Genomic DNA, 25,106 nt, shown 5'->3' on the forward strand with positions numbered 1-25,106 from the left:
ACAGAGGAAGACCATGTGAAGACAAGGGAGGAGAGGGCAGCCATCTACAAGCCAAAAAGAGAGGCCTCAGAAGAAATCAACCTTGTTGACTGATGCCTGGTCTCAGACTTCTAGTGTCCAGAATTGTGAGAAAATAAAGGTTTGTTGTTTATGCCACCTGGTCTATGGTACTTTATCATGGCAGCTCCGGCAAACTAACACACTCCTTGTTCCAGCCTGTGTCTCAGAGGAAGGTGACCCCCACCCTCACCCCCTAGGCTCCAAGGCAACCATAGTGAATCACCCTGGGCCAGTGAGTGTCAGAGACCAGCCCAGGGCAGCCATGCATGGCATTCCCCAGGGGGCTGTGACATGTCCACATGTCCAGGGACTGTCCCAGGCAGAGTTCAGGGAAGGGCTCTTTTCCTATGTGTGTGAAAAGGCCTCTTCTGTACTACATGAGAAGAAATAGGCTGGAAGCCATTTTTTTGACAGTGAGAGAAGCTGGTTCATTGTAAAGAAAACTGGTGAAAAGCAGAGCCAAAGGAAATGGGGCTGAGGTCCCAGTCAGAATTTGCCTGGAAACTTCCCGCCTCTGGACTTCCTGTTACATGCAATGGCGTGGTAATGGTGTAAGTGGGTCTGAGATGGAGCCTTGATGTTGGTAGCCCAGAGCACCTTGGTCTCACTGGCTAGAAACCCAGCTCCACGAGCTCAGGCCCCTTGTCTGCATGTTGCCTGATGCCGCCCCAGCTGCTGCCTGCCCTGCTGGGTGTTCCGTACTTGTCTGTGGACCGATGACTGATGAGACCAATGTGAATGTGTTAAGAGGGGCCACCCATGGCTGTCACCAACAACTTGGTTTTAACTTACTTTTTCAAGAGAAGGGCCCTGAGACAATGGGTTGGGGAAGGGAATATTAGAAAGGCGAGCATGCCCTTGCCGGTGTGGCCCAGTCGGTCGGAGCATCATTGTCCTGTACACTGAAAGGTGGGGGGTTTGATTCCCCATCAGGTCAATTGCCTGGGTTGTGGGTTTGGTCCCTGGTCAGGGCACATATGGGAGGCAACCGATCAATGTTTCTCTCATTTTTAAATCAATATTTTAAAATTAAAACAAAAAGATGATGAATGTGAAGAATACAGGAGTGAGGGCCTCCTAAATATGCAAATTCTTCATAGAAAGCATGGACAAATTGACAGACAAGCCACAAAACAAAACAGATGGTGTTTGTGGCAGATATTGGTGAATTTGGCCAAATCTTTCTCATTGTCCCCACTTTGGGCCCACAATAGGGCTGGCACTTCTGTCCCCAGTGGCTGGGCCTGGTGGGCCGGGTCTTGGCTAAGAAGGGATGCAAGTCCCCGAGGGCCTAATATGGAGAGTTCTCACTAACATCGTTGTATATCCCACACTTTAAGTGAAACAATACATAATGAAACCAGTTTTACAACACACTAATTGATGTAAATGGGAGTTAAGTTCCTATGGCATCTCATCAATGTCATAATGAAGTGACGTTACTCAAGGATCTGCTGTACATCCAGCTGTGACAGTGCAGCCCCCCAGTACTCTCTCCTCTCCAGCACGGCAACTGGCCCCATGACAGGGTGACGCCACCCGGTCAGCTCAGGTTCCCCAGGGATACCGTGAGCTGTTGACCAAGATGTGGGCAGAATGTGGAAAAAATCATCCTTTGTTATTTTAAGCCATGGAGATTTTAGGACTGCTTGTTACTTCAACATAACTCTCCTGAGTGATACAGGAAAGAAAGAGAAAAAAGAGAGACTCCCTTATCATAGATGCTGATAACAAGCTATGGACTGAGGAGTAGAATGAACTCAGTTCCTTATGCCAGCTTTACCAAAAAACAGTAAGAAAACCATACACACATAACTGATGCCTGCAACCGCCAAACCAGCCTAGAATGATTCATCTCAAGGTTGAGGCAGGCTTCCCACTGACATGGAAGAGTTTTAGGTCCTAAAGGTGAACTCAGCTCTGTCCTAGCCTCTTGCCTTGGGAGCAGAAAAGGCCTTGTGTTGTTAGCGGAACTGTGTCCTCCAAAAAGGTATGTTCAGTCCTAACACCTGATACCTGTGAATGTGACCTTGCTTGGAAATAGGTTCTTGCAGATATAGTTAGTTAAGTTAAAATGAGGTCATACATTACGGTGAGCCTTAATCCAATGACTGGTAACCTTATAAGAAAAGAAATCGAAGACATAGACACACATACAGGGAGAAGACAAAGGCAGAAACCGGAGTTAGGCTGTCACAGCCAAGAAATGCCAAGGATTGCCAGGAATCACCAGGAGCTGGAAGAGGCAGGAAAGACCCTCCCCTGGAGCCTTCAGAGGAAATGCTGCCCTGCCCACACCTCGATCTCAGACTTGCGGCCTCCAGACGGTGAGAGGGCACATTTGTTGTTTTTAGGCTCCTAGTCTGTGGTCCTGTTACAGCAGCAGTAGGAAACTCAGATGCCTTGTACCCCAGTCTCCCTTTTAGAACATCTGCTGAGAGTCAGTCGTCTCCATCACGGGGAACACGGACAGCCATCGACTGCCAAGCACACACTTCTCTTGGAAAGCCCCTCCCCCAGCCCAGCCGTCCCAGTCAATAATCCCGGATCACTGTACTAGTGTAACTGCTGCCACGTGAGATTTAGAGAAAGCCACCTTGCAATGAGTGCAGGGTCACTCTGGGGACATTCAGGAGGCCGATTTTCAAACACGGTGTCCTTTTTTCTTTATTTTTTCTTTTTGAAAGAGAAGTTGGCTAATTTTATAGCAAGTAATGATATAATTCTACTTATTTCAGCAAGAATAGCTGAAACAAAGTGTCAGTCAGCATGTTTAATAGAGATTCATTGACTCCGGGGAGAGGGAAGGATTAGCCTAGAGGATGGGGACGGAATGAGAGCCACTCTACCCTCAGGCTCTGCAGGGTCCAGAACTGCCTCCCCAGCTGCCTTCCCCTCACCTTCTCTGTGTGGCTTTTCAGAGGCTGCTTCAGGACCCACACAACCTGTAAACTATACCCTTCAGAGCACCCGCATCACACACGGCTAAACATAAACACCTGCCACTCCCTCACTCAGAAAGACCAGACACGTCACTCTGCCAGCAACTCTCCAGTTGACACACCTGATCCACCCCTGCCAAGACCATCCCAAGATTCCCTGTAGTCTCAAAATCTCCATAATTATCTTTCCCTAAGATCCCCTGGTCCCTCGAAATGCCACCTTTCTCTGGTTGCAGCTAGTGATAAAACTGACTTTGTTGGCTGTAAATGGGGTCCAGGTAGTCTTTGAGAGATGGGCCCCAACACCCAGCTCAAGCAACCAGTGGCCTCCACCACGGTCTCTGGATCCACTGGTGTGTTGCAGTCAACTGTGAAGTGTGTACTAGGTAGCTGGTGACTGGGACTAGTTAGGAGTCCCACATCTGCAAATGAGAAAGGAGGAGTGCTTGCTCAGGGGGAAGTGTGCAAAGCCTTGGAGGGCACCTTGTATAGGCAGGTGAATGTCACATAGAGAGAAGCATCTATGCATCTGGCTGTGTGTAGGGGATCCACCGGCTGCTTACTCATGTTCTCTTCCTCTCTCAATTCTCTCTTATCTCCTCTCCTTTGTTTCTGCCCTTGTCTGGGGAATTCTTGAATTACTTGACCAGAAAGGCACAACATTCCCCTCTGTGTTGTTTCCTGGTTTGGCCACTGCCACTGCAAACCTCGAATGTTCAAAAAAATCTTTTTCATCCTTTCACCTAGAAGTTCACCATTTTTCATATGGTTGGGGGACAATAGCAGTATATTTTTAATGTTTAATACTTGAATGATTTAATGACTATTGAGTGAGGGCTTTTTACGTGCCCAGTCCTTGCAGGGACATGGCCTTGAACAAGACACAACGCCCCTGTGCTGCTTCCAGACCATCAGGGAGGAAAATTTTAAACAATGGTGTGAGAGTTGCTGAGCCCAGAAAAGGGAGGGAGAGGGTTCCTTGCCCAATGTTCACTACAGCTGCCCCAACAACAAAGGACATGTGGGTGAGCCTCAGAGAAAGAGAAGGGCCAGCATGAGGCTGGACTGCAGGCCGCTGCCATCCCGAACGCCCATCTCCCAATCCGGTGACGGGCCTGCAGCGTTGTGGACGACAGCCCCTGCTAACCCGTGGGTGGGCCCAGGAGGCCGTTTCGTGGTCCTGCATGCAGCCCCACACCACAGCCCCCTGTGGCAACGGTGTTCTCGCTGAGATTTCACCGGGCACCAGCAGTGTGTTCCTGGCCGACTATCTCCCAGGTCTCCCCCTTCTTCGCAGGTTCCTCTTCCCTGCCTTGCCTTTTGGCCTCCCAGATGGAAGATCCCGTACATCCCATTTAAAAAAGTCAAGGTCGTTTTTCTCTCCTGCCTTTCCCTGGTACAAATCTAGTGGTAGGGTGCGTCCCAAAGAACACACAACCTGCAAAGCTGCTGGCAGAGGGGAGCGGGAGCAGCAGGGCCTGGGGAGGCGGGCCTCTGCTCACATCGCCTCCCCTGCGCGTGAGAACACAGAACCCTTCACGGCAGCACAAGGACAGGCATTCAGCCCCTGAGACAATCAGGAATTCACTGGGACCAGGTTTTCCTTCTTCGTGGACTGAAATGGCTGTTTTATGTGCATTTGGCTGAAATAAGGGGCACTTCTGTTGATTCCGGGTTTACCTAACTGAGTTCAGCTACAGGAGGAAGTTTAAGTTGGCTTGCAGTCCTCGGGCACATGGAAAGCTGAAAAGAGCTGGTTTGTCAGCAGACATGGGGCTGAATCACAAATTTGTTCAGGAAATCCAAGATTAAAGCCCAGTTTATATTATTATGTAACAGATATACCTGCCAAGCAACATATCCAGGCAAATAAATTTGAAGTATTTTTTAGTAGAGCTGGAATACAAAACTCATATTTACTTAAGACTCATGTGAATGATAAATAAGGCCACTTCTGTGGAAGCCCTTAAAAAAGTAGTTTAAAAATTTGGAGCTGAGTGATCATCCCAAACACTCTGGAATGAGGAGCATCTTGCCAGCAGGATGAGTCCCTGGACAGCCTGGCAAGAAAGAAGGCCTGAGAGAAAAGGACTTGAAGGTGGCACGCGTCAGTCTTCCTACCAGTTATGAATAACTGTTACTGAAGTGCAGATATTGAAAAGTGGACCAGGTTTCCACTTTTGGAAAAAAGGATCTCTGAAAATCCACTTCACAAAAGTCATGGGAGAACTCTGGCAAAAACAATCTAAAGCCATTCCCGCCCCCCCCACCCCCCCAGAATTCTGGAAATTAAGTTCAAAGAGATGAATTCAAAGAGAATTTACTGAGGAAAAACAGCTGAGCCTTGGTAAATGGCTGGTGGTGAAGACCTGCCTGGATCTCACTCTGCCCTCCCCAGCCCAGTTACAGTAAGAACTAACATTTCGGGAGTCATCAGATAAGTGCAATGGATTTGGAGCTCCTCAAGAGCCACCAAAACCATCACTTTTGATCTACATGACAGCTCACTGACAAGGTATATTCTCAAGGCGTCATCTGACCAGACTCAGGAACAATGAAAAAAACTCAGGGCTCCTTTGAGAAATGGCTAATTTGAGGACTGAGGTGGGAACATACAAAATGAGCCCGGAGCACCTCTGCCAAGTTCATTCAGGTTGTTGGCAGAATTCAGTGACCTGTGGCTGTAAGACTGAAGTTCCCATGGCGCTCTCACAACACGGCAACCTCTTCAAGGCTGGCAGGAAGACCTCCTGATGCTTCTCACCTTTGACTTCGAGAAGGGCCCAGTGTCTTTTAAGTGTTCAACTGACCAGTTGAGACCCACCCAGGAATCTCAATTTCAATGAACTCAAAACGAAGTGAATTGAGACCTTAATTATATCAAAGGTAAACTTGCTTAGTCTGTTATGTATCATAAATTAATCCTACCGTGAAATCCATCACTCACAGTAATGCCCACTCAAAGGGAGTGGTTCAAGTATACCAGGGCACAAACTCTTGGAGCCATCTTAGAATTCAGCCTACCACAAAGTGGGCGGGGCATGGGGAAGAAACAGAAACCACTTTTTCATAACAAAACTTTTTCTTTTCATAATTTATTAATCCAAAATAAACCTCATAACAAATTTCATCACAATAAACTTTTGACTATATACATATATAACTTGTTTAAAATTACATTCAAGTCTAATGTGTCACTAACTTAATAAGACCATTTTTGTGTACCAAATGTAAACTGCCAATTAAAATGTGATATTCTATCAACTGTAAAAGACAATCCAATCTTAGAGATGTTAGCTATAACAATATGTACCCCAGAATTAATGACAAGTTTTTTTCCACATTTTTAAATAATGTAAAGGAGTATAAATTTCACAGGAATCAACCAACACCACTTTGAGGTGAGTTGGGTAGCTTATCCCTTCCTACTAAAAACACGTATATTCTCTTCTTTCCTCTTAACCCTCCAAATACGTCTATTCCTAGATGTTGTGTTTCCTCTTTTCTTATACCGGTTTCTTACTGTGTGCTGTCAACAGGAGTCAAGACAGTGAACAAAGCCTTCAGTGAAGAGGGGTAAGGGGCAGAAACGTGGATTTGGGGAGATGAATGTAGGTTTGATTCTTGGCTCACATTTATTATCTCGCCTTTGGCTGCAGGTAAGAGAACCCAAGTCAAAGGGGCTTAAACAGTTAAAAAAAAAATACACACACCCATACATCAAATTTCATGTGGTGTAACATGCACTCTGTAGGCTGGCTGTCTTCTAAGGTTGGTGAATTCCATGGCCCAGCTAACAAGGAGCCAGCTCCTTAACTTTCTTCTGTCATCTTCAGCTGGTTTGCTAGCTCCCCTTGAAGTCATTAGACAGCTGCATCCGTTCTGGGTGTCATATTCAGACACGGCAATGTCTAGCCTCTTCCTGTGTCTTAAGAGATGATCACTTTTCCAGAAGTGTACCAGAGGACATGTATTCCTATTTCAAGCCTAGACCAGCTGCTGGCAAAGAGAGTGGCACTTCCAATATTTGTTGTGACCAGCGGTTTTCAACCTTGCCGGTGCTTCAGAATCACCTGGAAGCTACTGAAAACCTCATGTCCACACCCCAGCACAACCCCCCAGCACCACCGCACAGCCAGAATTTCTGGGAGTGGGCCCCAGGCATCAGTGTCTCTTACAAGTCTTCCTAGGTGACTCCAATGTGAAGCCAAGATCAAGGACCACAATTTTAGACCCTTGTTTAAACACCACAAAGGGTTGAGGCCAGGGCCCACCATCCACAAAGCACAGACAATGCCATAGAAGAGGGGACGTTTCAGCACAACCGAAGTTGTTGGGAAGGGGGGCACAGGTGTGTGCTGCTACACGCCTAAGAACATGAGCTAGGAGACCTTCTTATAGATATGGTTTCCTCACTGGTAAATAGTAACAACTGATTTTACTATCAAAATGCCAGTGATAGAACTGTGATCGGTATTAAGAAGGATGTCACGTACATATCCTAGCAATTGTCCCGGAAGTGCTTACCCTGAGAGACTCTGATTTCACTAACCCCCTAATGGGGTGCTGGTGCTTCTAACTGGCAGTACAAGCCCCTAATATTATTTAGGCTGGATGACCAATCACAGTATTTTGATCTGTACAAGTGACCTGGGAAGAAATCTTTAACTGTAACCCCCCCTCCCCTGGCCCCCAATGGGTATGCTTATCAGAAACTAGCCGGTGAATGGAGACAGCTGTGCAGGAAGTCAGGATATCTACGAAGACAGGGGACAAACTACTTAACATCTCTGGGTCTGAATTCCTTAAGTACTACACCTGGATCAAGTTGAAACACCAAAAAGATTATCTTATAAACTGACAGAATTTGAGTTTTACTGTTATGTGCCTTTTAGTAACTGATCACAAAAAGTTACTGTCACACAGAATCTTAGAGATGAGAGTTTTGTCTATTATATTCAGTGATTTCAATAATGCAGACCTACATAAGAACTGTTTTTGTGAAATTATTATTAGGAGAGGTTTTGCATTCTACCTTTCTGATAATAAGTGGTAAATAGATTACCTCTTCATCCTTTCTGTTTTGGCTCCAAAAAAGATCAGACATAATTTTAATATAGCCATGACAGCCATGTTGGTCACGTAAGTGTAAATCCATTATAGCTTTCTTACTGATATTTCCTCTGCTCCAGATGCTTTAATTAATGTGGCTGTATTACAAGTACACTTGCCTGGAGCTGCAGGGGTCAGTGGGATTTAGTTCACAGGAGGAAACCAAGTGAAGCAGAGAGGAGCCAAGGGCAGCAGGAACTAGATCTCGGCAGGCTGAGATGGTGAGACTGCAGAGAACTTAAAACCCAGCAGACAAGTGGGTTCTGATTCGGGGTACTACACAGTAGAGGCACAGCTGAAGCAGTACACTGGGAAATCTGCTCTAAGGAAAGGGAAGTGGACCAGAGGGGAGAAAATGGAAAATGGAGGCAGGTCAGCTGGAAGGTGCTGTAACAATCCAGTTATGAGAGACTGCTTTACGTGCACAGGGCATATTTAAGAGAGTGTCTCTCTTCTAACTTGATTGAACACAATTTAAGAGATTTCACTGACAGGTTTGCCTCTTCATTTCCTCTCTTGCTTTAGTGGATTAGGTTGCAACCAAGTAACTTTGACTCTTATTTTCAAGTAGGACTTTGCTAAGAAGTGTCACTAACTTTGGTGTCCTCTATTCAGCAATTTAGTGATGCTATTATTTTTCCCAGCAGTAAAACAATGGTGATAGTTTCTGTTTCACAGTATTTTTCTAATAATAATCAATACCACTCTATGTAAGTGCCCGTTTAGAATCTCATTATCCGTGCTTGGGCAATTCTGTATTTCAGTATTATGTTACAGATGTCATCACACTACTGAAGTTTACATTTTACATAAGTGTATAATCTGACTACAGTTTCTGAACCAATGAGAAAGATAACCACTCCAGTATCTTAACAAAAAAGTTAAGAACTCAAAGTTTTGGAATGGTACAGTAAGAGACTTTGTTCCACTTTTATTTTTCATAGTAAGAAAATGGAAACAACTTAAATGTCCAATGACAGGAAACTGGTTTAAAAAAAAGTCACAGAACCATTAATTTAAGTCATAAAATAGAATCGTGAGCAGCCATTAAAAACATTGTACAAGTATTTAATGACATGAAAAATTCTAACTATATATCCATCTTCTATCAATTACCCCATGCCTTCCAAGAGAAACCCAAGTTTTCTCTCTTCAGTCTTGCATCTCTTCATTATCACTCGGCCTAACCGTGCTTCCTATTTTATTGAGAAAACTAGATGAATCAAAACAGACCTCTGTAATTTCCTACTGTGACATTTACCCAGCAGCCAGCAGCTATGCCACCCATCTCCTCTCCCGTTCCAACGGCTGAACTCCAACAGCGGGGTGAAGAGAACCCTTTCACTTATACACTGGATTCTGTCCCTCCGAGGGCGCCATCCATTAAAGAAACTGCATGTCATCCTAATGATACAAGAAGGTGCTTTAAATGAGGAATCCAGTACATCACTCCAAATCATTGGTCTTGAACAGTCCTGAACATACGTATAAGCACTCTTCATCCATACAAAGCTACATAAGAAAAAAGAAAACAAAAACACTTCAGCTGGTGAAAATTAACCAACATAGCCACCCTATTTCTTCCCCCTGAAAAACATATAGCAGAAGAAAACTGTAACACAAAAATCCAAACTGAATTAAATATCCCTGTTGGGAATCTGAAAAATCAACTTGAATTGAAATTCAAAAGCTAAGGGTATAACAGAAAAAGAAATTAGAAGTAATGAAACAAGAGTTGACTGACCTCGGAAATAATACAAGAAAAAAATCATATAAAAAATGAGAACTGTATTACAAGAAAGATTTGAATGGAAACTTAATAAGGGCTATTAGACTAAAGTGGAAAAGAAGAATAAAAATGAGTTGAAGAAAGTAGTATTTATGAAAGAAAGAAAAAACATTATGGAGAGGGAAAACATGCATATACAATATACACATTAACTATAATATGACAGAAGCTAAAAGCAAACGTTCAGTCATTAAACAGATGTGAATGGATTAATTCCTTATCAAAAGAAAAGAATTTTTGGTTTGGCTCACAAGCAGAACCCAACTATATGCTCCATATAAGATATAAATCTAAAACTTAATAAGAAAAGCTAAGAATAATGTGATGGGCAAAGGAGTATTAAAAGCAAGTGCAGGGGTCAAATATATGGTGATAGAAGGAGATTTGGCTTTGGGTGGTGAGCGCACAATGCAGTATACGGATGAGGTATTTTAGAATCGTACACCTGAAACCTATATAATTTATTAACCAATGTCACAAGTAAGTACTACAAAAAAATTTTAAATAAAGTTTTCTGTAAAAGAAGACAAAAGTAACTGCAAACAATTTCCAGTTGCAATGCAGAATCTGAAACCACATCTGGAAACTTCCTTCACTGTTATGTGAAAATCCATTAGTCCATACAGCACGTTGCGTGGATGTTTTACCCATGCATAATTTTGTAATGTCATATGTTGTTTATTTGGAAAATGTTAGCTTAATAATTTGTGCAGATACTTCAAATGTTCTATTATAATCATTAATATTATATGTTCTATTCAAATGTTCTATTATAATATTATAGTATTTAAAAAATCACACTCTTTAACATCACCAACTGCACGAAAAAAATCTTTATGTACAGGAAAGCTTCCAAGCTCACATAGGCAGATAAAATGTTCCTAAATTGTCCTTATGCTCAAAAGCCAGAATTTTATAATTGAAAACAAATATTTTCACTTGTTTTCCTTAAAGTGACAGTCACTCCATTCATTTGTGGAAAAGTGCCTGCCAAACCTGCACACCTGAAGAAACCAGCTGGCCCCACAGTTGTTCTTTTAAATAAAGAGTATTCATTAAAAAAAAAAAAAGCAGCTAATTCTGCTTGATCTCAGATGATAGCACAAGTGCTTGTCCTTAGAATACCACTTAGTAGAAATACTTGATACATCTTCCTATTTTGCTAGACATAATACTGAAAGATGGGCACTCAAGAATTGAGGTTTAATAGCATGAATACTTTTTACTGCTTCATCAAGGGTATTCTTAAATGAAATTGGTGCTTGATGCAAATGTTTTCAGAGAGAATGCTCTTCAACTTTTAGAAACTAGAGTCCCATTGGACTCTTCCAGTGGAAATGCCTCTACTGTTTGCCCATTAAGTATAATATTGACTTTCTCACTGAATATAACATATTATATATTATATTTAAAAAATCCATCCAATGGTCTCATATGCAGAAAACTTAAAAATATTCCAAAAAGAACTGTTAAAATAAACAAATTCAGCAAAGTAAAAGGATATACAGTCAACAAACAAAAATCTGTTACATTTCTATACACTAACAATACACAGTCTGAAAAGGAAATTAATTGATTAGTAAATAAATTGATTAGTAATTACTTGATTAGTAAATTCCATTTACTATATTGCAAAAGAATTCAAATACTTAGGAATTAACTTAGCCAAGAGAAGACTACAATGAAAACTACAAAACAATGCTGAAGGAATTTAAAGACATAAAAAAATGGAAAGACAGCCCTTGTTCATGAATTAGAAGCCTTAATATTGTTAAGATGTCAATACTACACGAAATGACCTACAGACTCAATGTAATCCCTATCAAAATCCAGAAAGAGAGAAATCCATCTTAAAATTCTTATGAAATCTCAAGTGGCCCCAATTAGCCAGAACAAAGCTGAAAACGAACAAAGACCAATGGAACAGAATACGGAGCCCAGAAATAAACACTCACATACTTGGTCAAATGACTTTCAACAAGGAGTCAAGATGATTTAATGGGGAAAGGACATCTTTTCAACAAATGGTGCTGGGAAAACTGGATATCCACATGCAAAGGAGTGACGTTGGACCCTCACCTTACAGCATATACAAAATTAACACAAAATGATCAAAGATCTAAACTTAAGAGCTAGAGTTATATAACTCTTATAAGAAAACATAGGCTAAGTGGGGGTCAAGAGGTGGAGGGATTGACCAAAAAGGAAAAAGGACTCACAGACATGGACAACAGTGTGGTGACTGTAGAAGGGAAAGGGGTAATGGGGAAAAAAATGATAGTTAAAAAAAAACCTTTCAGAAACACACACACACACACACACACAAGCACATGCACACAGGATAAAAGTTTCACAACATTGGATTTGGCAATGATTTCTTGAATATGACACCAAAGGTATAGAAAGTGAAAATAAACAAACTGGGTTTCATAAAAATTTTAAAATCTTCTGCACGAAAGGATGCAATCACCAGAGTAAAAAGGCAACCTACAGAATCTGAGAAAATACTTGCAAATCACATATATCCACAGGTGATTAATATCCAGAATATATAGATAACTCCTAAAACTTAACAACAAAAAAAACCCGAATTCAAAAATGGGAAAAGGACTTCAATAGACATACCTCCAAAGAAGATATGCAGATGGCTAATAAGCACATGAGAAGATGTTCAACATCACTAATCATTAAGGAAATACAAATCAAAACTATGAGATACCACCTCTCTCACATACTCACACACACACAAAGTGTTGGTGAGGCTGTAGAGAAACTTTAACACTGCACTGTTGGTGGGAATATAAGTTGGTATAGCTGCTGGGGAAAAGAGTATGGTGATTCCTTGAAAAATTAAAAGCAGAGGGGAGATGCAAGATGGCTCAGGAGTAAGCGGAAGCTACACTAACCTACCAGGACCAATCTGGAATTGCAACTAAATTGTAGAGAAATCATCCTGAACAATCAAGTGAACACTAGCTGGAGAGCAGCCTTATAACCAAGGACAGATAAAGGAAACCATTTCACCATGAGACTGGTAGGGAGTGCGAAGGAGATGTGAGAGGGCTGGCTGGGCCCCCACGGGTGGCAGTTGAAGTTCCAGAGGGATATTTCAGCGGCCAGGGGCATGGTCCCCTGACAAGTGTGGGGTCTAAACTCCAAGCTGAGCTCCCCAGCCTACAGCACCAGAGCCAGAAAGGATCCCAGAAGACATCCAGCTGTGAAAAGCAGAAGGGTTTCTGTCCACCAGGGACAGATGGCTCTGGAGATGCGGCGAGCCTCCTGAAGGGCCAACACACAAAATTTTGTTTGCAGGCATTTACCCTGGGCTCTGGCAGAAGGAGGGCCAAGTGGACTAGAGACACTTGAGGAGAGTCTGGGGATGGTGGATCTGGGGAGAGAACTGAAGGACCAGCCACCAGAATCCCTGTGATGAGTCATTCCCCATATTGCAGGAGCTATCTCTCTCAGGCAGAGCACTCCTCTCCAAGTGGCATCAGCCTGAGAAGAAGCAACAGCACCATCCACAGGAATTACTCTTCTTCACTCTCTAGGGAGCTTAAGCCTGTGGTTGATTACAGCTTGATTAGTTTAACAAGTGATTGGTTTAACAACTAAGGCAGAAAATAGAAAGCTGCAGCCAAAATGGGAAGACAAAGAAAAAGACCCCAAATGAAAGAGGAGAATTCTCCGTAAGAACTGGATGAAATGGAGGCAAACAATTTATCAGAGAGTTTAGAGTAATGCTTATATGCATACTCAACAGCATGAAAAAAGACACAGAAACCATAAAATGACCAGTCAGATATAAAGAATGCAATATCTGAAATAAGTAGTACACTGAGGGAATAAACAGTAGGTTAGATGAAGCAGAGGATCAAATCAGTGATTTGGAAGACATGGTAGAAAAAAACACCCAGGCAGAGCAGCAAAAAGAAAAAAGGATTTTTAAAAAATGAGGCAAGCTTAAGAAATATTGTGGACAACATGAAGCGTAACATTTGCCTCACTGGAACATCAGAAAGAGAAGCTATTTGAAGAAATAATAACCAAAAACTTCCCTAATGTGGTGAAGGAAAAAGACACGCAAGTCCAAGAAGCTCAGAGAATCCCAAACAAGCTGGACCCAAAGAGGCCTATACCGAAACACATCATAATTAAAATGACAAAGAGAGAATCCTAAAATAATCCTAAAATCCACAAGAGAAAATCTACGAGGGAAGACCAATTAGATTATCATCTGATTAGTCTACCAAAACATTTCAGGCCAGAAGCGAGTGGCGTGAAATATTGAAGGTGATAAAAAGCAAGGATCTACAAACAAAGCTACTTTACCCAGCAAGGCTCTCATTTAAAATTGAAGAAGAAATAAGGAGCTTTCCAAACAAGGAAAAACTAAAGGAGTTTGTTAACACCAAACCAATACTGCAACAAATGTTAAAGGGCTTACTTGAAGAAGAAGAAAAAGAGAAAGAAAAAAGAAACAGAGGAAAACAGTTTAATAAAATTGCACTACATCCATGTCTATTAATAATCACCTTAAATGTAAATGGCTTAAATACTCCAACCAAAAGACACGGGGTAGCTGAATAAATAAGAAAACAAGACCCACATATATGCTGCTTCCAAGTGACACATCTCAGATCAAAAGATATACACAGATTAAAAGTAAAGGGATGGAAAGAGGTATTTCATGCACATGGAAAAGAAAAAAAAAAAACCTGAGATAGCAGTACTTATATCTGACAAATTAGACTTTAAAACCAAGGCTATAGTAAGAGAAAAGGACACTACATACTGATAAAGGTAACAATCCAACAAGAGGATATAACCCTAGTAAACATTTACACACCCAACGTGGAAGCACTGAAATATAAAGCAAATACTGATGAACATAAAGACGGACTGACAGAAAAAGTCATATTTGGGGGTTTTAACACCTCACTGACTTAAATGGATAGATCTTCCAGACAGAAAATCAACAAGCAGACAGTGGCTGGCCTTAAATGACATACTAGATCAAACAGATTTAACTGATATCTTCAGAGCATTTCATCCCAAAGAAGCAGAACATACATACTTTTCAAGTGCATGTAGAATTTTTTTCAGGATAGACCACATATTGGGACACATAACACATCTCAATAAATTTAAGAAGACTGAAATCATATCAAACACCTCTGACCACAGTGCTATGAAACTAGAAATCAATCACAAGGGCACTGAAAAACACACAAAGACATGGAAGCTAAATAGCCTGTTATTAAATAATGAATGGTCAATAATGAGGTCAAGGAAGAAATCAAAAGATACCTTGAAACAAGTGAAAATGAGGATACAGCAATCCAAAATTTGTGGGATACAGGGAAAGCAATCCTAAGAGGGAAACTCAGACCATTACAGGCCTATCTCAAAAAACAAGAACAAGCTCAAGTAAACAATCTAACTTTACACCTAAAGGAACTTGAAAAAGAACAACAAAGCCAAAGTGAATAGAAGGAAGTAATAAAGATCAGAGCAGAAAAAAATGAAATAGTCTTAAATATGATACAAAAGATCAATGAATCCAAGAGCTGGTTCTTTGAAAACATAAACAAGATTGACAAACCTTTAATGACACTCATTAAGAAAAAAAGAGGAAAGACCCAAGTAAGTAAAATCAGAAATGAAAGAGGAGAAATAACAACTGACACCAAAGAAATACAAAGTACTGTTAACAAAATAGCATGAACAACCATATGCCAACAAACTGGACAACCTGGATGAAGTGGATAAATTCCTAGAAACATAGACGTAATCTTCCAAAGCTAAATCAGTACGAATCAGGGAATCTGAACAGACAGATTACAGCTAGTGAAACTGAAGCAGTAATCAAAAAATTACCAACAAACAAAAGCCTGGACTGGACGGCTTCACAGGTGAGTTTTACCAAACATATCCCGAGAAGAACTAACACCTCTCCTTCTCAAACTATTTCATAAAATTCAAGAGGAGAGAAGGCTCCTAAACTCATTTTACAAGGCCAGCATTATCCTAATTCCAAAACCAGATGAAGACACTACAAAGAAAGAAAATTAAAAGCCAGTATCACTGATGAACATAGATGCTAAAATGCTCAAAATGATATTAGCAAACTGAATACAGCAGTGCATCACAAAGATCATACACCATGATCAAGTGGGATTTATTCTGTGAATGCAAGGTTGGTACAACATTTGCAAATCAGTAAATGTGATTCACCACATAAACAAAATGAAAGATAAAACTACATGATCACATCAATACATGCATAAAAAGCATTTGATAAAAATCCATCACCAATTTGTGTTAAAAACCCTCAGCAAACTGGAAATAGAGGGAAAGACTCTATTTAGAATCTTTCTAAATATTTATATCTATATATTAAATGTTTAATATATAGATAATATAAGTAAATATTAATATCTATATTAAATATTTAGTTTGGTGTAAATGGGATTACATCAAACTAAAAAGTTTTTGCTTAGCAAAGGAAATCATCAACAACATAAAGACAACCCACAGAATGGGAGAACATATTTGCTAGTACATTTCCTAAGGGGTTAATATCCAAAATTTATAAGTACTTATAAAACTCAATACCAAAGAACCCTCAAAAACCCAATTAAAAAATGGCGAAAAGACCTGAATAGATATTTCTCCAAAGAAGACATACGGATGACTAATAGACATATGAAAAGATGCTCAATATCACTAGTCATCAGAAAAATGCAAATTAAAACTACAATTAGATACCATCTCATACCTGTCAGAATGGCTATCAACAAACAGCAAGTGCTGGTGAGGATATGGAGGAAAGGGGAACCCTTTTGCACTGTTGGTGGGAACGCAGACTAGTACAACTGCTGTGGAAAGTAGTAAGAAGATGCCTCAAAAAATTAAAAATGGATCTGCCTTTTGACCCAGCGATCCCACTTCTGGGAATATATCCAAAGGAACCCAAAACACTAATTCAAAGGAACATAAGCACCCCTATGTTCACTGCAGCATTATTTACAATCACCGAGATAAGGAGCAGCCCAAGTGTCCATCAGTAGATGAGTGGATAAAACAACTATGGGACACTTATACAGTGGAGTACTATGCAGCCATAAATAAGAAAATTGTACCTGTTGTGACAGTATAGATGGACCTGGAGAACGTTACGCTAAGTGAAATAAGCCAGGCAGAGAAAGACAACACCATATGATTTCATTCATATGTGGAATCTAATGAACAAACTGCACTAACAAGGAAAATGGGGATGGGTTCATAGATGAAAAGCAGATGACAGTGGGGGAGGGGGAGTTACGGAGTAGAGGGATTGAGCAAAAAGGAAAAAGGATTAGAGTTACAATATGAGCTAGCAATTCTACCTCTGGGTATATATTTAGAATTGAAAGTAGGGTTTCAAAAAGGTATTTATATACCCATGTCTATAACAACATTATTCACAGTAGTTAAAACGTGAAAGCAATTCAAGTGATCACCAATAGGTAAATGAGTAACTAAAATGTAATGCCATTTTTTGCCACGTATAATGTGCTCCCCTGTATAATGCACATCCATGTTTTTAGTCCAAACTTTCAGGAAAAAATCTTTCGTTTTAATTTTCTAATTCAATTATTGTTTACTTATATTTAGATACTTTATTTTGGTATTATAAAGGAACTTTAGTATTTATTTTTGAACATACAGATATCATTATTACTTTCTAGAGTTTCACTTCTAATGCAAAAGCATAAATAAAATTAAAAACATTTATATACAGAATTAGAACTACCCATGTATAATGCGCATCTTTCTTTTTCTCTCAAAAATTTGGGCTAAAATTGGGCATTATACATGGCAAAATGTGGTATATACATACAATTAAATATTATTCAGCTTTACCATTAAATAAAAGAAACAATTACTTTCGATTCTTCCATTCTCCTTATAGCCACAGCCACATCCTTTTTTTATGTAATCTAGCAGTTCCCCCCACAGAGAAAGTACACGAGTGTAATTCCTACCCTTGACTTTGGCCAATGGGTTGCAAGTAACAGTGATGAGAAAAGGGCCTCCTGAGCCGCTGTGAAATGACCATGCCCAGTAGCCCACCGGTCCCAGACAAATGTGGGGCAGAACCATCCCAATCAACCTGCTATATGAAGTAGAGCCAGCCCAGCCAATCTTTCCTACAGATGCATGAAAAAGAATCTTTATTTTTACATGGTATGGAGTTTGTGGTTGTTGTTAAAAACCATTATGGCAGCAAATGTTAACTTATACAATTTACAAAGGATTAAAATATAAATGTAAGAAAGTAACACTTAGAAAAAGACTATCAAAGTAAGTAATTCTGCTCACTGAGACACCTCAAAAAAAATGAAGAGAGCCCACAAAATGGAAGAAGACCTGCCACGTATCTCACAAAGCATTCTATCAGGAATACATGAAACCGATTTACAGAGAACAATCAGCCCAATAGAAATGTAAGCAAAAGACATTAACAGGCACTTTGCCAAAGGTGAAACTTAAAAGCTAATAAGCGTAAGAAAGGATGCCAAACTTCATGAAAATAAAGCCATATGAGACACCATTTTTACACCGACTAAATTGGTTAAAAAAAAAGTTAAGTCTTAAGAAAACAAAGATTGGCAAATGGATCAACAATTCTTTTAACCAGTTGGTGGGAGTACAACTGCTTTACAGAAAATTGGTATCATCTTAAATACTAAGAGGATGCAACAATTCTACTCCTTGGTATGCACCCAGGAGAGCTCACACATGTTTTTATCAGGAGACAGGAACAATTATTTGTAGTATTTAAAAAACTGAAAAAAAACCCCCTCAATGTCCATGAATAGTAGAATAACTAAATAAACTATATTTATATTTATATAAATTTATTACTTTATTTATTTATAAAATTTATTATTTAATATATTTTATAAATATATTAAACTATATTTAATGACTGAAATGAGATGTAGGAGTAAAAATGAATGAATGACAGCTGCATGCATCTACATAAATCTTAGAAGGGTAATGTTGAGTGAAAATAGCAAGTCACCAATTAATATAGAGTATGATAATATTTAAATAAAGTCCAAACACAAACACAACTGAATATACTATTTAGCGAATCATGTGCCTTCGGTAAATTTACAGAGAAAAAGAGGAGGAAAATAAAAATATAAAAGATAGTGATAAACCCAGAGGAGGAAGACAGTCCATGGAGACCTACAATATACTGGATCTGGCACAAATAATGCCCCTATTTTATTACAAAATCATAAGCATGCAATTCTATAGCATAACAATCACACTCAAGCACGCCATATGACATTTTAGGTCAAATGTTCAAATTGAAACTATAACTATGCCCATATTATTACCCTACCAACCACACTCAAGCAGGTGTTACTTCTGCCAGACCCTATATATCTATGCCTATGTACCAAATATTTTAAAATTTTTTTAGTGGAGGAGGAAAGAGAAAAGATTTATTTTTAAGAAAAAGTAAAAAGTCTTGTTTCCATGCCAACTTCTAGAAATGTTTAAGAAAAAAAGAAATGTGCTAAATCCTAATTTTACCTTTTTAAATGTATTTTATTTTCATGACTTCTTTTCAGTATCCAAAACCTAATATAAAAAAAAAATCACGTTATTGTTTTTATGCATCATGTGTATTATCCTACTCCTGTAATTTTCTCATGATCCCCAAAATAGTCATTTTCTCATGATCCCAATAATATTCATTCTAGTAATAATCTAATATTATTGACTGAAAGAGAAACTGATAAACAAATTTTATGTCACTTTTCCATATATATTTCATACTAATAAACAACCATCCACATATTTGGTACGACTTCTAATTCCAGAGTAATCCTTCAGATTTACAACCTAAAAATATCCAGAAATAAGCATCTTTGATTTTCTAACATTTGCATATGCTTCAAAAAAAACCCCAAAAACCTGCTGTAAGATGGTATGGTTTCGGTTTAAAAGAATCTTTTATTTTCAAGTTATATTTCAAGTTAATTTTGGAGATACGTGCTCCAAATAACATATGGGAAATGACAATATAAATGACTACAATTTTTCAATTACCCTTTCTCATAGACTGAAAGAACATCTGAAGAAAACATTTTGAGGTAACTACAGTATTCTGTGATGTAACTCTAAAATGCTTATCAACCAATGATCTTTAACTTTCCTTCCAAGAGTATAACAGGGAATACCTTTCTCCTATTTGCTGTTTCCCTTTTTTAGCTGAGCTATTAGCACTTCTAATTGCACTGAAGGTTTTAAGAACATTCCAATTTCATACCAGCAATGAATGTAAATTTTCCTTTAAGCTACAAGGAAAAATGTAAAAATGAGTAATAACATTCTAAACTGAAGGAAATTCTTAAATTATCAGTCCTAATGTACACCACATGCTAAGCTATGAGGAACTTTCCTTCAAGAACAGTAGCTTTTCAAATTCTCACCCTCAGTTCAGATTCTTTAAAAAAAGACAAAAGATGACTAAAATCGTACTTACTTTAGCCAACAGTTCCTGTGTTTCAGCAGTCAGAGGAGCATGTGAAAACTTGCAGTGCTCTCCCTGGTAACATTTTGTTCCTGTATGGTAAAACTTGCAAGGATATTCATGTATCCCAAATGTTAAGGAAAAGAACAATCTTCATCCAAATAAAATAATTTGTTATTCATTTAATGACTTTATTTTTCTTACTTAAAGGCCTTTCTAACTATCAGAAATACTGAACTGTCCATTTAAAATTCCTCATTTAAGACAATAAATTATTAATTGGGTTATATGAAAAAAACCTAATTTCAGGATGATGATTTATATAAATCAAGTTTATTGGCTATCACAGGACTCTTTCTGCTTCATATCCATTCGTATAATAAACAACAGATAGGCTTCACTGATATAAGAAACAGATGTGTATAAATACCTTGAGATGTGTGATTATTTTTAAAACATTATTTTGGGGTAGAGGAAGTTAAGTCAATGACAATGATTACGTCTTACCAAATCTGGATCCTCATGTTATAATAAGAGCAATTTATACAGTGTCAACATTGTTTCCTAGGAAAAGATTCTTGAGTTAGAATTTGAGATTTTTTGTACTGGATAAATGAGAATGACCAAAGCTGCTATTAGCCTAAAATGTTCATGTTCCATGTTTTTATAGCGTGTCTGTACCATGAGCACTGCAGTGAGGGTTATTCTTCAAATTAAGTGAGAGCTAACCCTACAGCGGTGTCCCGCCCACAGTCTGCGGGCCACATGTGGCCCAGGATGGCTATGAATGTGGCCCAACACAAAATCATTAATTGACTTAGAACCTTTTTTTTTTATCAGTTTTCATTAGTGTTTGTGTATTTAATGTACGGCCTAAGATACTCTTCTTCTTCTGATGTGGCCTGGAGATACAAGAATTTGAACACCCCTGTGACTACAGAATACAGAAAACAAGCATTCCCAAATTTAGCAGTTCCTGCCTCTTCTTATGAAAGAGCTTACATGAATATAGATTCAATGAGTGAATGTCAATGCAGAAACTCTGACAAAGTCTTTCTGGGACCTGAACAGGCCTTATGAAACCTGCCATGCTTCTGAGAGAATTTCTAAGGGATCCCTCTTTTCTTACGGGGGAAAAAAATCTGTGTACAACTTAATCATTTCAATACTTACTGATTTGAGCTTAGATGATATAATTTTGCCATAGCTAAAACACCAAGTTTCACTCAAAATTATACATATTTAAAATGTTTGTGTTAAGTATTTATGAAGAGTGAAGTTATAATATCTTGTGATAAAGGATATTATGCAAATACAGACAGTTTTCACCTCTGGTACAATATCCTTGTACGTAAAACTTACACATTTCCTTTTTCTTCTCTATCTCTGCATCATGATCAAATTTACACTCGTCTCCCTGTGCCAAAAGAAAGAACAAGGAAAAGGCATTGTTTCTCCAAGTTAAGTCATTTTAATTTCTACTAAACTCTAGATAAACAAATAACTCCAGAAAAAAACCCCAAAGTCTTAGAAGCTGTACAGTCTAATTCTTAATGAGTTATCTTATGACATCACATTCATCTACTTAAAATTTTAAGTCCTAAACATTTGTAATATAAAACATTAAAAAAAATATCTTTCTTAAACATAAAATAGCAAAATTTTCCATGTGAACCTTTTCTAGAAGGAAACAGGTATGCTTTTAGAGTGTTTAATGGAAACAGGAGTTGGTTTTAGTACATTTTTGCTACACCTTAGATTTTAGTATATTTTTGTTTATAAACTTTTTATACCTTAATACATTTCCTTTCAAGGAAATATTTACAAACTTGTTTTCCCTTGCGTTCCACTGTGTGTTGGTTGATGAACCCCTGACTCATTCGCACGTGCTGCTTCTCTTTAGGTTTACCATCCTTTGAAAACAAAAGCAAAAAACTAAATGTGAGAAACAGAAAAATATTTTATTACACTGCACAAAATTATTTCAAACCACCTATAAAACATTAAGAGGTGACTCTTCTAAATTGATCCTCATGTACAGATTTGGACTTTTGTACACCAGTTGAAAAACGAATGCTCTGTCAGTTTCAACAGCATTTCATCATTGGACATTAGTATTTATACAACCTGTTTATTGTACTTTGTCCTTACTTTTTAAAAATGAATTTAAAAAATTAAAAATAGAAGTGTTACTACTTGTGATAAAAAGTGAAGTGTAAGAACAAGGCTCTTCAGAACAATGGAGACTAAGCTGGAAATCATAAGGCGAACTGAAAGCAGTGGAATGTTTCATTTCAACGAGACGCTCTCTGGGTGTGAGCTGAGTATACTAATCAGATCAAATAAATGTAACTAGCACTGTACCATCAAAGATTGTGATGAAAAAAAAAAAGGGGGATTTCATAAAACATTTTAGCTCTTTAGAAGCATAAACCACTGTTAGCATGTTAACTTGTAATATACCTTCTAGCTTCTGCACACAAAGTTTCTGAATAGTTTGAGAAATACAGTATGTACAAAGAAAGAAGCTGGCCGTACATTTATATGTCTGCTTCGCAAGAATGTCAAATTTCCACTTAGCACTATCAAATATGTCTTATAAATAAGTTAGTTTAAGTCTGCTTTTATTTGGTTATGTTATTAACTTGTACCATGTTTATAATTTGTTCTTCATGTAGAGGAGCTCTCAGCGCTGGCTGGGTAGCCTTTTAAACCAATGCAAACCAAATGGAAGGAAAGACTGACGGGGGCGCCAAGACTGAAAGTCCCGGCGCTGGCCCGGCCCTGCGTGACCACGGGCAGTCACCCGAACCTTGGGGCTTCAGATTTCTCATTTGTAAAATACGGAAGCAGAGCCAGACTTTACATAAATATGTTTCAATCATAATATTTGGTATTTCTAGTATTGTACCACTTGTCCCCTTGGCCAGACATAATAAAAATGGTTGCCACACATTTTAGAAACCCCTTAGAAAGGCAGAGTCCAGAGGAGTCACTTACTGTCCCACCCTGACTACATATACAGACCGAGGAAGAGGAACTACAAGCAAAATCAAAGTACAAGGAAGGTAGGGGATGGCTCGTAAGGTCAATGCTCAGATACATTCATTTTCCAGAGACAGTCAAGAACCAGCAGACTAGGGAGTGCAACAGCAGACTCTTTGTAAGACTGTGGCCTTTCAAATGTGCTCATGTTTACTGTATCTTCTCTCTGCTACTCCATCTGTTTTCCCATAGACACTGACAGCACAATACTAAAAAATTCAGGGGCTCATGGGCATGTATCCAGGGTATCAGGTACAAAGTGCTGGTGGCTCCTGCGTGAGAGAGAACATGGAGCCCACTGGGCTCGGAAATTTCACTGCCGATGACCCTCACTTTGTGGCCTGTCATTGAGGATAAGATAGAAATCGTCCCTGTACCTGTTCCTGTGAGCCATTGTTCCTCACTGGTGCACTGGATCCCTTGTTTGCAGTGCCAGGCCATTTCCGCTTCATTTTCTTCTGTTTACCATTCTTGTGGGCAGCTTTAAGGTTTTTCTTTTTTTGTTTAACAGCTAAAAATAGAAAGTTTATTTTTTTTAATTTTTATTTATTATTTATTTTTTTAAAGATTTTATTTATTTATTTTTAGAGAGAGGAAGGAAGGGAGATAGAGAGGGAGACAAACATCAATGTGTGGTTGCCCCTCCCACGTCCCCTAATGGGAACCTGGCCAGCAACCCAGGCACGTGCCCTGACTGGGAACCCAACCGGTGACCCTTCGGTTCATAGGCCAGCACTCAATCCACTAAGCCCCACCAGCCAGGGCAGAAAATTAACTTCAATGATGACATAAAAGTACAATAGCAATTTACTCTTTAAAAGTACGCTCTAAAATAATCCAGAAGTACTGCTCAATGAGTGAAACAGGCATGATGCTGATCTGTCTTCCTAGAAACTGGGAGATTAAGAGATCAAAGAGAGAATCAATACATTCTGGATGCCAATTCATTCTCTGTGAAAACATATACAGTATTATAAGGAAAAAAAAAAGATAATGACTGAAATCAGCCTTGCTGGCCACAAGCCAAATCCTTCTGAAGTGTTCAGAGTATTAGGGCTCTAACTAGGAACTGCTGCAGCACTATAACAATAAAACTTCATGTTTAAACTGACTACATATATTACTATCACGTTTTCCACTGAAAACATTTTATAATAGATTGAATTTATCTATGACCCATTGTAAACAGAAAAACATTTATAGGGGGGAGTTAGTAAAATGAGAGGATTAAGAATTTCATCTATACAATGATATTGTAGTAACTATGTATGGTGTCAGACGGGTACAAGACATAATTATATAACTGATTTTGCAAGTTGTATAAATGACCATCACTATGCTGTAAATCTGAAACTAAGATACTCCCATATGTTAACTATAATTGAAATTTTTTTTAATTAGAAAAAAACCCACAAATACAAGCCTTAGAAAAAGAATTTCACTTATAATTCTCATTTGTCCTCATTATCTATGGGTACATTTCATTTCAGTAATCTAAAAGAATATATGTCTGAGTTTAGCCTGACCATTATCACTCCTGACATTAAGTCGATTCATCTTCAGATGACAGCAATACAAACAGGCATATCTTGTCCTTTATACATGCAGGGGCAGTTTC

The 25,106-nt window shown here is 38.9% G+C and overlaps 1 protein-coding gene across 1 annotated transcript in view; it reads right to left on the minus strand.

The window, feature by feature from the left end:
- Window positions 1-6,136: 6,136 nt before the first annotated feature.
- Window positions 6,137-25,106, minus strand: part of ZC3H8 (zinc finger CCCH-type containing 8) — a 32,694-nt gene continuing 13,724 nt past the window's right edge. The window contains exons 4-9 of the mRNA XM_054575562.1: window positions 23,866-23,999; window positions 22,237-22,356; window positions 21,747-21,860; window positions 20,456-20,563; window positions 19,501-19,548; window positions 6,137-9,626 (exon numbers count right to left, since the gene is read on the minus strand). Of these exons, the coding sequence (XP_054431537.1) occupies window positions 19,522-19,548; window positions 20,456-20,563; window positions 21,747-21,860; window positions 22,237-22,356; window positions 23,866-23,999 (503 nt within the window). The 3' untranslated portion in view covers window positions 6,137-9,626; window positions 19,501-19,521. The remainder of the gene's footprint in view (window positions 9,627-19,500; window positions 19,549-20,455; window positions 20,564-21,746; window positions 21,861-22,236; window positions 22,357-23,865; window positions 24,000-25,106) is intronic.

The sequence above is a fragment of the Pteronotus mesoamericanus genome, unplaced genomic scaffold, assembly GCF_021234165.1.
Source record: "Pteronotus mesoamericanus isolate MK-2021 breed Mesoamerican mustached bat unplaced genomic scaffold, CSHL_Meso_final contig_311, whole genome shotgun sequence".
In the NCBI taxonomy this organism is placed as follows: domain Eukaryota; kingdom Metazoa; phylum Chordata; class Mammalia; order Chiroptera; family Mormoopidae; genus Pteronotus; species Pteronotus mesoamericanus.